At 40.8% G+C, this 14131-nt stretch overlaps 1 protein-coding gene across 6 annotated transcripts in view; it reads right to left on the minus strand.

Moving 5' to 3' along the window:
* Nucleotides 1-14131, minus strand: part of epb41a (erythrocyte membrane protein band 4.1a) — a 49566-nt gene that overhangs the window by 20371 nt on the left and 15064 nt on the right. For 2 of the 6 annotated variants that reach the window (XM_037092603.1, XM_037092604.1), the window contains exons 5-15: nt 12436-12478; nt 12271-12346; nt 10946-11164; nt 9781-9868; nt 8183-8335; nt 7701-7798; nt 7242-7417; nt 5924-6171; nt 2850-2924; nt 1473-1520; nt 224-286 (exon numbers count right to left, since the gene is read on the minus strand). In XM_037092603.1, the coding sequence (XP_036948498.1) occupies nt 224-286; nt 1473-1520; nt 2850-2924; nt 5924-6171; nt 7242-7417; nt 7701-7798; nt 8183-8335; nt 9781-9868; nt 10946-11164; nt 12271-12346; nt 12436-12478 (1287 nt within the window). The remainder of the gene's footprint in view (nt 1-223; nt 287-1472; nt 1521-2849; nt 2925-5923; nt 6172-7241; nt 7418-7700; nt 7799-8182; nt 8336-9780; nt 9869-10945; nt 11165-12270; nt 12347-12435; nt 12479-14131) is intronic. The other 4 variants (XM_037092605.1, XM_037092606.1, XM_037092608.1 and 1 more) reach the window with 4 other exon arrangements.

Genomic DNA, 14131 nt, shown 5'->3' on the forward strand with positions numbered 1-14131 from the left:
ATATGAAATGACAAAGACAATTTCAAAGTGAAATGACACTACTTGCATGAGAATCAGAGAGGTAAATAGTGCATGCCATGCCTTTAGGGTTAAGCTGAAAACAAGATGAGAAATTAAGAAAGACAGACGTCAAAGCAAAATGAATATCAACGGTCACTGACGCAGGCAGAAAAACATGACAGCAAACAGCCAGAACAGATATCTGAAGACTGAAGATACAAACCTCCAACATTAAATTGCTATGTCTGATATAAATAGTTTCTCCCTCAAGTTTCTTAGCTCTTTTCTGTGGAAAATGAGGAGAAAAGGAAGAGCTGGTTGAATTCACTCAGTTTATCATCAGCTTTGCAATGGAGTCCACTGAGATGACGTGAATAGCAAAAAAAATAATAAAGTAACTATGAGGTTGCAGGAACACAGAGTGTGGGGTTTGCAGTTCCCAGCGGGCCCAGCTCAGCAGAGGACAGGTAAGGAATTCAGCAACATGCACACCAGTCATGTGTATGAGAGAAGCCAGGCATACTCACTGCTGTGAGGAGAAGACACATGCTGCGCATGCAAAGGCTGCTGCAGTGCAGTGTACAGGAGGAGCAGCATCACGGTGTCTGCTTTTCACTTTAAGCATTTTCATATTCTAACATTATTTTCTCTTGTTGTGATATTCACATCACAACTGTGATGACAAAACAACAATTTGTACATTTCAACCGTACTGATAGAAATGAGCTTATGTATACATGTATACATATATATATATATATATATATATATATATATATATATATATATATATATATATATATATATATATATGAAATCTGTATATAAAAAATGACTGTCCATTCTTGCACTATATCATGTAAATATGTATATACGTAAATTTCATTCTATTTTCTTTCTATATTGTCTATTTTATATTGTCTATATATATGTGTGTGTGTGTATATCTGTGTATGCCAATATATCAGTGTGCAACTGAAGGGAACTGCATAACTGCTACTCTGGCTGGCTGCCTGGCAGCATAAACATTTAATTACATGTGTGGACAGCCAAATGGTACTCAGGTCTCCATCCAGCACTTACAGAGCAACATTAGAATTCATTTGGAGTTAAAACAGTCTAAATTAAGTCCAAACAGAAATTACCGAGCAGGGTATGCGTGAAAACCAAAGGGCTCCTCTCTCTTACAAATGTTATTGTTTTAAGCCACTATACCCAGATGTTTATTCCTGGAGAAGAACCCAAGTTTTTTAACAAGAAACACTGTTGGTCCTTGGTCCATCAGGACGTTCTTATACAGATGATAGGACATGCGAGAGTCTTCACAGAAAAAAGAACAATGGATAAAAGCACTCTGTGTCTCTGCAAATGAAAACAGCACTCTCAGACAACAGAAAAACAAATAAAAGTATCCGCATGTGTGACTGATGCAGAGATGGGGGTGGTGAGCACCAGCTCGGGGGTGTGCTAACCTTCCTCACTTGCACCAACTCCATCTTTGTTTTGTCCTGAGGAGAGCGCTGCTCCCCCATCAGAGGAAAGACATAGTTAGTGTATGTTAAGGTCCTGTGTCTGGCTAGTGTAGCAAACATCCATTTGTAATACAGTAAGAAAACACATGTGTGAAGTAACATTTCCTCTGACAGTTAAACTATTCACTCTGACTGAACTGAGTGCTATGTTTTTTTTTTTCAAAAACTTAAAATCTCAAATAAAAGCCAATAATAAAATAATGTCCAGTATGAACAAATAAAAGCAGCAAGTTCCCAAAAATTAATGAACTATTAAAAGAGCTCATGGTAAATTCAGCATTGTGGACATTCTCATATCACGCTCACATTTCACTTTTAAGGGGAAAGTTCGTTTCAATAAGGCAAAGGTCACTTCAACTTTTGCATTTTGATGAGTTTGAAACTGCTGTCAGTGACACTCATCACTTCCTGTTCTTGGAAGTAGAGGGTCACATGAAGTTTCAATGAAATAGCATTAATTTGTCTGTATTATATTAGTAATCCCTTTAATAGATCTGGTTTTATTTAGGCCATTGTCACAATATTGACAATCAATAATCAGGTCAAATATATGGCAAAATTAAATTCTTATATAATTTTCCACCACTGTGATTAAGAACTTTGATTTTTCACATATTCAACTTGGATTAGGCGAGAGCAGAAATGTTGTGTGGTCATTAACAATTGGGGGAAATTGTTGCTCCTGTAGGGTGTAATTACATCATAATATATACTGATATTGTGATCTACAATTACATGGTTCTGTTGTTGTACTTACCGAATTATTGCCCTTAAAATGTACATTACACTCAACATTTTGGTAAACGAGTAAACATGGGAGTGTTGAGTCTCCATTAAAAGGCAACTGAAACAATGAAACTGATCATGGAGAGCAGGGAGGAGAAGGGAGTGTTCTTACTTTCTGTGACAAACTGTAATAAAATATATAAGTTAACAATGTATTTTTTATCTTCTAAATAGGCATTTGGGTATAATGGCCTGTCTCTTCTGGTTTATCAAATGAAGGCTTTATTCACTCTGCATTTGATTAAGTTAAGTTGATAAAGTTTCTAAGGCAGCCATTTCATACTCCATGATACTTATCATATCCATAGTTTTCTTAATGGGGTCCACTTAAGTTCTTCTTTTCTCCTTGTCTACCTTCAAAGATAGACAGTGCATGCTGTTTTGTATCTTTATTTTGCCAAATATTCTCAAAGTATTTGTATCCATTTTGCTCTCATTTCTTACACATTGTACACAGTGCATAATATCTTAATTTTTTTTAGTTACAGTTTTAGCGTTCAACTGGTCCCAACATGCATCAAGCAAACAAACCTGACTCTTTTTCTCTCTTTCCCCATTGGCAGTGGTCACAGAGGGGGAGTGCCGCCGCTCTCTCCTGGCCAATGTCTGGTAGCACAGACAAAGCACACACTTCAGGATCAAGTCCAGTCCACAACCAGGGCTAAAAAATACCTCTCACTAAACTCCTCTGTTTTGATAAAGAGCTAAAACAAAAACATAAAACTATAGTTCAACAGGATTTTGCAACAAAAGTAAATTAACCACATTTATCAAAAGGTTTGCCATTACGTTTGGCTACATACAGTTTGGAAGGTTTAAAAAAAAAAAAAAAAATCCTAAATTTGTGGCATTTTTTTCTGCCACTTTGACTAAAGGGTACATAGTAACAAGGTGGTTTTCTTGTCAGATTCAGCTCCGTGCAACCGTCAGCTAAAAGAACAGCTAATGTTTATTGGAACTCTCAAACTTTAGCTAAACTGCTGCACTGTGAGCTTCATCAAGAAGAGCTCAAACTGATTAGGATAATGATAGTATAGCCATGCATATGCTAGGAGTCTCTGTTTGTCAAGAGATGCTGCTTTCATGACTTTTAAGAAGTGAGGGTATATACAGTATGTATTTCTTCCTCCATGGGCTTATGTGTGCACACAGCATGTGCTGGATGTTTGCTTATGTATGTCATTGTATTCACTGTGCAAGTTCGATATGAAGCCGATCAGAAGATAGTAAGTTGTTGCACGCTCTTTGTCCCTGCTAGTTTGACTGCTGTGGTTAAGCCTCCACTTAAGAAGCCACATCTTGACCCAAGATCTCTATGTAATCATAGACCAGTATCTAACCTGCCCTTCTTCTCTAAATTCTTGTAAGAAGCTGATCCATCAACTTAAATAATCTTCTGGAGCATTTTCAATCAGTTGCTCCACTGAAACTGCCCTTATTAAAGTGGAAAAATGACATTCTACTTACTTTAGACTCAAACTCTACCTCAATGCTTCTGTTACTGGATCTGAGCTTTGATAGCATAGATCATGCCACGATATATGACATACTAGTCATAGATAGATCATGGCATTGTCATGTATTCCATGATCTATGACTAAAGCAATTTAGAATATCTGGCCTGGCTCACTTTTGGTTAAAATCTTACCTACGTGAAAGAACTTTATATGTTTCTTAAATATGGAGTTCCCCAGGGCTCTGTTCTTGGCCCTTTGCTCTTCTCTTTATACATGTCACCTCTTGACCCAAATTATTCGGTGTTATGGAAAACATTTCCACTGCTATGTGGACAACACTCAACTGTATGTCACCATAAAAGCTGATGATAAATCACAAATCATGAAATTAGAGACCCGCTTGCATGCAGTGAGGAAGCAGATGTCAGAAAACTTCCTGCTCCTGAATTAAGATCAAACTAATTTAATTCTACCCTATCTTTCAAGCAGCACATCAAAGAAAAGACCAAGATCGCTTTTTGACACCTGCGCAACATTGTTAACGATAGGTCCTTCCTGTCCATATCTGACACAGAGTTCCAAATTAATTTCTTTTTTTCAGGCATAGACACCTTTAATTTTGACAGTGGGTAAATTGGAAATGGGAGAGAAAGGGGGTGTGAGATGCAGCAAATGTCCTCCGGCCAGGATTCAAACCAGTGTCCGCTGCGTATGTGGCATGCGCTCTAACCATGCTACCATACCTTTGTTTCGTCTAGGCTGGATTATTGCAATGCCTTATTTTCAGGTCTGCTGCGTGAGGGCGCTAAAAGTCTCCACATGATTCAGAATGCTGCAGCTAGAGTCGGAACGAGTACAAGAGAATTTGATCATATCACACCAATCCTAGCCTCACTGCAGACTCAGACTTACGCTGATGACACACAAAACTGTACAAAACACATAATGATATAAATGTGTCATCATACCCTGGGCCCCTCTGGTTCACTGCTTTTTACAATCGCCTTAATCTGTTATTTCTGTATTCTGACTGAGATGCCTCTTCACTCTGATCTCTCTCTCTCTTAATAATTATCTAGTGTGGCCTGCCATCCTCAAGGTCAGCATGGCGGAGAGGAGGTCGTGTGGCTCGGGCACCACTTGGCAATGCCTCGTCCTGCTCAGTCATCTCCTGGATCCACACACTTTACATATATCATAAATCGTATCAGATATTCTCTCATCGCAACTTGTAGACTGTGATTTTGTCGTTCTTTTCTGTACATGTGACTATTGCACGCCTGTCCGTCCTGGGAGAGGGATCCCTCCTCTGAGGCTCTTCCTGTGGTTTCTTCCGTCTTCTTCTTTTTTTTTTTCCCTCCCGTTAAAAGTTTTTTTTTCCCCCCTTAAAATGGCAAGATTCCTCACTCGAATCGAGGGTCTAATGACAGAGAACGCTGTTCACTGTACAGATTGTAAACCCCACTGAAGCAGTGTGATTATGAGTTTGGGCTATATAAATAAAATAGATTTTAGATACAAATTTTAGTTCTGTGACATTTGCTTACTGCCTACCGTTGAAGACTGATTAATGGGTGGATGGCCTGATGTAACTGGCTGGTTCACGCTTACATAAGCACACATAACATTTAGTTTTAGAGGACAAAGAAATTGAATGAGTTTTTGGCAAACATTGGTGCACAATATAAACATCAGTGTGATCTGAAAGCATCAAAAAGGCGTCTTTCAGCGCAACTCAATTTTAACAGTCTCCTCATTTACCAACCTGTTATTCATCCACAGCACAATGGCGATTATGATTCCAGCTGCACTGTTTTGTTGTACTAATAGTAGGCTGTCACAGATCTAGTGACTCAAATTATGATTAAGCATGTACGGCTGGTTTGCATTTTAGAATAATACTGTGCTATCAAGTCTGATATTGAATTAGATTTGATTTAATTAAAGGGTACTGTTGGGGCTTGGCAGAGATTGGCGCTCTACAGAGCGCCATTCTATTTCCTAATGTCACCAAGGGGGCCCTCAACCAAAGATTAACTGTATTTCTTTATTAATAACCTCTTCTCTGAGGCCTTTTCCCTAACCTCTGATTATGGGTGCCCTCTAACCTCTGCTCCGAGTTGATGCCTGATGGTGCTTGTGATGTACCTTGATTTCTGGAGTGGACTCTGGTCTGCGGCTGTGGCTCTTAGTGTACTCAGGTGGCTGACTCCCCGGCTTTGCCTCTGCCTTCCTGTGCGCAGAGCGGCGGTCTTTAGGCGTGGAGCCGTCATGACAGTCAGAGCGAAACAGGGTTGGTAGTAGCGGCGACGGGGTTGCCTCCCCAGGAGACACCGGTGACATAACGGGGGCGCTGACCGGACGAGTGGATTTGTTGTCTGGAGTTGACTCAATGGCTGGGGTGGGCAGAGAGGAGAGACAGTGACCCCACTTCAAAAACAAAACGATACAAAAGAAAATTGGTATCTGCAGCTTTTATAAATACTGTAAATTATTTGAAACAACTGTGATGTGATCTAAAAACTTAAATCTGTAGGTTAATGTCATGTTTGCTTGGCCTTGTTTTGTATTTTACTAACATGCCCTCATGATATCAGCTGATCATAAATTGATGATAATGTCAATTCATTCATCTATTATTTTCTGACACTTACCTGAGTCTGGTCCACTGTACACACGGAGGCCCAGATGTCATTTTCCAGACTGTCTAGCTATATCCTCCACAATAAACCGTATTATGCACTGCTGATGTATTGTATGTGATTGGTGTTGAGGACTGGACCGCTTGTATGCAGCCTGGCCTATTGTTGTTTGTATTCTAAAATGCTTGTGTGGGCTTGTGTGTGTTGTTATCGGCTATTTCTGTTATACCGCATTTGCCATCTTAACTATAACAAGAATTTATTGCTCTCAGCTGTATGTGATGGGACAATTAACTGATGTTTGAAAAGGTAGCTTGAGATGGTACGCCGGGCAAGTACACTGTGAATGAGTAGTAACGTGCTCTATGAGAAGCCACTTAGGCCAGAAATACATACTTCATGCCTACATACATACATACTTCACTTGCACATACATATATAATGGTACTGAGCACCTGCACACGCATTCATACTCAGTAATGTATATGCGTGTGAGAATGCATAAACGTGCGAGTCGCGCATGTATAGATATAAAAGTGAGTATGTATACATTGTAAAGTAAGTATGTATGTACGTTAGAGTGAGTATGTATGTAGGTAAAAGTTATTTTACCTACATACGTAGGACTTTGGACTGATTCTGAGTTTTCCATTTGGCTCCATATTAATTATATGAATCCTAAAACAAATGTTAGTTTCAGAATACTCACTCAATGTAGGCAAGTTATAGTCAGAGTAAGAAATGGTTACCCTCAAATGGTTACACACACACACACACACACACACACACACACGCACACACAGACAACACAAACAGCACTGTACCTCCATCGAGGCTGCGTGAGTTCCTCTTGCTTGAAGAGCGCTGGAAAAGTGGTGCGGGTCTGTCAATCAGAGAGCTTGCCTGTCTGGTCTGAGCCTGAGTGCGACCACTGTAGCGAAACTTAGAGCCCAGCGCCAGGAATTTCTTAGGAGTGGTGACCATCTCAGTGGAAGTCAGCCTGACCACAAAAAAAAAAAAAAAACCCCAAAAACAAAACATTGATACTGATCTTCTTATTTGACTGCGGGACCGCCATCTAGCAACCATATCTAATTAAATGCCCACTACGCAGCCATGTTGACAAACTGACTTTAAAAAGCACAATACCTTGGGAATCACAAGCAAACTCCCAGGCACTCTCTATTTATATAGCACATTTCATACAACAGGCATAGACTCAATGTGCTTAAAAATACCCAAAAAATATACCGTTACATGTTTTAATGGATGCAACATCTCACCTGAAGAAGGTGTGATGCTCGACACACACTTTCCACAGCTTCTTTGCCGCCTGATAATTTGGTAGCTTGAAGCCAATTGCGCTCTCATACTGTTCCACCTGTCGAAACGAGAAACAGATATCTCACGAAAACAAGCAGAGTGAAATCGGCTTCAATTTATGGTGGGGGCGGGTTCAGTGTTTCCCAATGAGCGACAGAATCGATGAGCGAAGAGTGAAAAAGCCTTCAGTGTCTAAGCCCTCGTGGCTATTCAGTGATAAATACAGTAAAAACACGCTTCTAGGCCTTTGAGCTATTTTATATAGGTTCACAAATAGTCATGTGATCAGTATGGACAGATAAGTAGTCACATCTCACTTCCCTTATTTGATGTTTAGAGGCGGACATCATTGCCCACAAGAGAGCAACACTCCTTGCATACTTCTGATTGAGCAACAGTGTTTTACAGGTGGGTGAAAGTGTGTGTGATGAAATGACTGTACCTCAGAGGGTCTTATTTTGATGAAGAAGCTGCTGCGTTTGTATGAGACCTTGAGGACTTTGGGCCAGGGGAAGCGATTGATCCTCAGTTTGTCTTTGTAAACCATCAGGCCGCTGGAGCAAACCCCCAGCATGATGTCAACGCCATCCAGATCCTGACACGCAGAAAAAACAGAACAAAAGATTTCCATCAACTGTCAACATAACACGCAGATTTCAGAGCGCTATGACCTTCTGGGGAGACCGAGCCGAGCTGAGCCGAGCCCGCGATGGACCCCACCTCCTCCACAACTGCAAGTGTGTGTTGCACATCCACACTCGGCTGATATCCGTCAGTACTTTTGTGACTTCTCTCGTCCTGTCTGTTGCCGTGCTTTGCTGTTTTGTCACGTTCGCCTTCAGCTGTTTCGGGAGTGTTTTCCTGTAATGCTGCCTCTTAATAAAACATTTAAAATGACTAAAAATGGCGGGGGGGGGGGTGCTTTTGTTGTGAAGAAATAGTGGGAAATTAAACATGTTTTTAACTGAAGGGGAAATTCTTTTTCACCACATTCATTCATTCTTTTTCACAGCACAATCAACCATCAGCTTGTTTTTCCTGGCACGGAACGGAAGTTTGTTTTCTGTGCACCGCTCTGTAAGATCATTGATTTCATCCCAGTTGTCTCATTGTTGTCTGTACAGCCACTTTTGATGGTGGTGTCTACACAATCTTCACAATAGAGTTTTTTTCACTGTCTTGGAAGTTCAGTCACGGATGTAGAGGCTGAGCACACAGCCCCGGAGGACTCCATTGCTGAGCACTAAAGTAGCCTCAATCTGAGCCGTCTGGGTTCTGTTTGTGAGGATGTCCGATGTCCGGTTGCAGAGTGCAGTGCTCGAGCAAAGCAAATGCTTTGTATTCAAAACAGTCCTAATTCAGTGATCAGTGATCTGAAATTAATCTTTTGAGTTTTTATTATTATTAATATTATCATTAGTTATTCTGGAGTTCTGGTCTGCTACTTGAAAATGGTGTAAGAGGATTTGATAACATATTCCGAGAGATTAGGATTCCTGAAGTTGATTCGGTACTGAAATTTTAGAAACTTGACAATGCGATCAAAACTCTACACTAGGAATTTCTAACCTGGTAATTTTCATGTTTTTTCAGAAATAATTGTAAACATCATAACTGTCATTTTAGTGTTCTTTATCTCGACTCACACCACAGAACACACCACATAAAGAAAAGTTGTCTTGTGCTGCACTTGTATCTGTAGTGCTCACCATCACCCACCGGAGGGCAGCATAGTCCAAAACAAATCCCTCCCTCCATTTTAGCTTAAATCCCCAAACTGATGCAAAGAGTGTGACCTGATTTCCACTGTAAAATCTGACATGTCACATGTTTACCTACTGTCTAGACCTGGAACACACACTTCTGTGATGCATAACGAGTACACTAGCAGACAAAGCTTTTTACATCTGTTCTGTTTGCCCACATGGAGCAATGGAAGGCTGAACATCCGTACGGTGTGTGTTGGCTTGGTTTTACCTGATCTATGAACCTGATCCTAGAGTCACCACGGAAAACAAGATCGACTTTTTTTGGGCTCACCTTGGCCTGGTGAAGGTCCACTCCGTACATGGAGAGTTTCTTGGCGTTCTCCAGGAACATAAGGTCTGCTTGGGCTGGACTCATTGACCTGCCACAACACCACAAAACGAAAAATTCCATCATGTTTTGACTGGTCATGCCAATTTAAGGGACAAGTCTGTTCAATAAGGCTCTAATAATCACACAAAGGCTCATAGATACAGGGCACAGCAGCTTTTTTTGGCGAAGGATTTCGAGCAGTGTGATCAGCTGCTCTCTGTGGCTTACAGATTGAATCACTGCGAGGTATTCCAGACAGACGAACAATAGTTGATTTGCATTGCAGTGATATGTGAAATTTGCCAGCTTGTTTATTTCTGTTGACATTTATAACACACAACAGCATTTTTCGAGGTACAGTTAAACACAGTGGTGTGACTTTTCTGATTATCTGATGTTGCAGCTACGCTTATTTCCTTGCCAACCGAGGATTTTATGTTTACGCCCGTGTCCGTATCTTGGTTGGCTTGGTTAGGTTTGGTTGGTTGATCCGCAAGATTATATACAACCTATTTCCGCAAAACTTGGATGGAGGATGATTTAAGTGACTGGGATCTATGAGTGAGTGCAATTTGATGCGGATCCAAACAATTTTGTATCTAGCACATTTAAATATGATTAATTTGATATTCAGGTAGGCTTGATTGAATTAAAAGGGACTGTTGGATCTTGGCGGATGTAAGTGCCATTCTACTTTTATGGCCAGTGTTGCTTTTCTGTTGTCTTTGATATCTACATAACAGCAACCATTGTCAGTAAAGTTACTTCCAAACTGTAATTTTAAATGTTACTAGTTTATTTGAAAGCAGCAAGTTACTTTACTGTGTTACTGTCTTTGTTGAGTAATGCATTACTGATTACAGTACTCTTGCATTACTTTCACCAGAAATAACTGCAGGCGCATTACTCAGCATTGTAAAATAGAATAGATTAATAGTGTTTTGACAAAGAATCTGATATAAACACTGAGAGGCACTTTTGAAAAGGTGCAGAGAAATTTACCCGCTTAATTATCAACAGAAAGGGTTGTTTACTTATTATCTTTCTGCCAAGCAAACAGAATTTCTTTAACTAGGTAATGAACGTGAACACATCCAACACTGTTTGACTAAGGCAGCGTTCTGACCTGTACGTGTGGTGCAGCTCCATCATTTTGTCCTCCAGCTCCTTCGTCTGACCCTGGGCCATTTTCATCTCCTTGGCGTATTCGCTGCCGTGCACCTCGGGGTCATACTCTCCCAGCTCCGACTGCAGGGCGTACGAACCCAGCAGGGCCAGTGTGACGAAGGAGCAGGGAAGTCGGCCCTGCAGGATGTCCTTCCGCAGCTGGAGACACAGATAGTACCTGCAATGCAACAGGGATCAGATGTACTGTGTATGGAACTCATACATGTTTTTGGAGGCTTGTACTGGGTTCGTCCTTGTCCAGAAAAGGTTAGTAAGTGGACTTTTGGTTAAGATTTTCCTCAGCATCCATACTTCGTCTGTCATTTCTACACCCCTGTAAGGGCTGATGCACACTGGTTCATTTTGATATTAAGATCACATAGCAAAGATTCACCCAACTTATTATTATTGTTCTACTGCTTTGGAACATAACATGTTCTTGGCTACACATAATTAGGACCCTAAGGATGACACGTAATCATAAGTTTTTGTCCACATCACACCGGATTCCTGTGGAGGGCTAATTTTTAGATTTCACCACAAAACAGGAAGTTGCTGTCAGTGGGCAATGAATGCTCGTAACTTCATGAAAATTGGCAAACGTGTCCAAAGCGGCAAAAATTGTGATCTGGTGTGGGTCACAGGTGTGATTATGGCAAAATGGCTCTACAGCCTAGAATATTTCAATGATGGTGCCCCCACAGTACTTTACCTAAATGGATGAAATTGTATAGGCATGTGTATCACATCACCGGCTGCAAAAATGCCCCTTAGTGCCGTAGCCTAAACCCAACAGAGGTCAGCTATTTTTAATTTAGTGTTGACTGTTTTGACATTTACAGGCGCTGTACTGATTTAAACTTCATTCAGACTCTGCTATTTTATATGTTATCAATCATCCAAATGCTGTTTGTACCTAGTGTAATACTATATTAAATGTGTAAAATAGAAGCATATCATGCTAGTTATAAATTGTGGCACACATGTATTGATATGTTGTTTGAAAGGTAGTGACCTTATCAATAATAATTTTGGCACTTGGTCATTTGATTGGTTATTATCACCTGCATCTGGACTTGTGTTATTCTTGACATTTCAAATGTGTCTGTGATTTAATGCTCTCATAATTTGAGATAAAGCACGCATTCACTCCTAAAAGCAATGAATAACATGTCAAATGTGATGTTAAAATCATCACACACATCACATCATCACAGTCTTTTGATGCAACCAAACTCGGTTTGGAGGCAGCAGTTGACAAAATCACTCGATCCCACGCAATACCTTGTTATGTCTTCAGACAGCTGGGCTGGATCCGGCGGATAGAATTTCACATTGAAGGTGAAACTGTAGTTAGCACCTTGAGAGGGGAAAAAGGAGGTTGTGATGAAATAAGTGTATTAGAAACATGTGACAACAGGAAATTAGAACAGAAGGTGTTCAGCCCACCTTGTACCTGCCTGCGGATCTCCTTGGTCAGGTCCATCCAAGTCTAAGAAAAAAAAAAAGAAGTAAACATTTGTACATTCTAGGAGTCCCTTGTTTCTGTATATTTTGTGTTTTTTTTCATGGGCGAATGTATTTCTGTCCACCCTTTTAGAGATTGTATTATTTAACTTTTTTTACACTAGCTTGTGGCTAATTTTTAGTGCCCAGAGGCATTTTATTTACTGGTGCTTACCAACCTGTTCATTTACACATGAACTAACTTGCGGCCTGTTTCAGTGCAGTTTAAATATTCATTAAGTTTTGCGCCTTGGGCAAAGCAGACAGTCACACAATTAGTCAAGTAATCTGAATGTAAACATAAGTGCATTATTTTTGTAATTATAGCACAAGAAATAAATAATAAATGACCGATTCTGGATCAGCGCTATGGAAAAAAACTAGTTGATTTCTGGAAATGGTATCAAAAGTTTCTGCAGTTTATCTTTGTGTATGTGTACTGGGCCCTTTGCTTTGTGTATTTTCCTGCTGTTTTGACTTTTTCGAAATGTGTTACATAATGTTGTTTTCTGTCCTCTTTTAATCATGCCCCAGACCGTGTCTGTCGGCGTCTTGGCCAACCAACCCCAGTGTATCTCTGTTGTGGCCTCTGCCTACCAGCTCCAGTGTTTTCCCGTCAGCGGTACAGCAAACGTCCACTGGTGTTTCCCTGCCTCCTGCTCATCCTCCAGAGGGTCTGAGCCTTCGCTGCCGGCCTCCAGAGGGCTGTTACTGTCACTTACTGCCTCCAGAGGGTTTCAGCATTCACGCAGGCCTCCTGACCACTGCACCTCACCCTGACCTCCTGGTGGTCTCCCCTCCGATCTGACTTTGGCCCTCCTCCAGCCTCTCCTCCACCCATCCTGGCTTCGTTTTGGACTCTGTTCTTGTTTTTTTTTTTGGGGGGGGGGACATCTGAAAGCTGGCCCTCTTGAGGGGCAGTATTTTTCCATTCCTTCCCTCACCTGTCCTTTTCCCCCCTCACTCCACCTGTTTCTGATCCCCTCATAAGTGATCTCCCTCATGTCTTTGTCAGTTTGTTCCATCATCCTCCATGTCTGTCTGCCTTCCCCCATGTTGCCACGCTTGCACTCTTCCCCTGCGTCTCCTCCAGTGTCTCCCTGTTGGTATGTTCTGATTTTGGTTCCTTGAGATTTTTGTTGCAACACTGCCTTTTGTTCCCCTCTACTGCCTCCTGTGTGCTGTCTGCATTTGGGTCCTCACCTTGTTTCCCCCCGTTATCGTAACACATTTGGCAGCCAAATAGGGGAGTGGCTTTTCTTTAGGGAAAATAGGCTCACAATTTTCAAGAATCTAAAAACACCAAACAGCTTTTGCTAATTAGAAGTTCCCTATAGTCCCCTGCAGATTTCATCAAGTTGGTCCATTGTAATTCAGTAGTCTTTTGTTTGAATCCACCCATTACCCACTATTTTTCCTTTAAAGGTTCAGTATGTAAGAATTTAAGTCAGTGAAGTCAATTTTATACATATATTGCACCAATTAACAACAGGTTATCTCATCTATGTTACTTCCATTGGAGCAGGTGTAAAATATGAATTAATTGATTTACCCCATGAGCAAGCACTTGGCGACCATAACGAGAAAAAAATACCTTTTAAGAGTCAGAAACCCGGGAGCAGACCCTGACTCATGCTGG

Source organism: Acanthopagrus latus, chromosome 3 (assembly GCF_904848185.1).
Source record: "Acanthopagrus latus isolate v.2019 chromosome 3, fAcaLat1.1, whole genome shotgun sequence".
NCBI lineage: Eukaryota > Metazoa > Chordata > Actinopteri > Spariformes > Sparidae > Acanthopagrus > Acanthopagrus latus.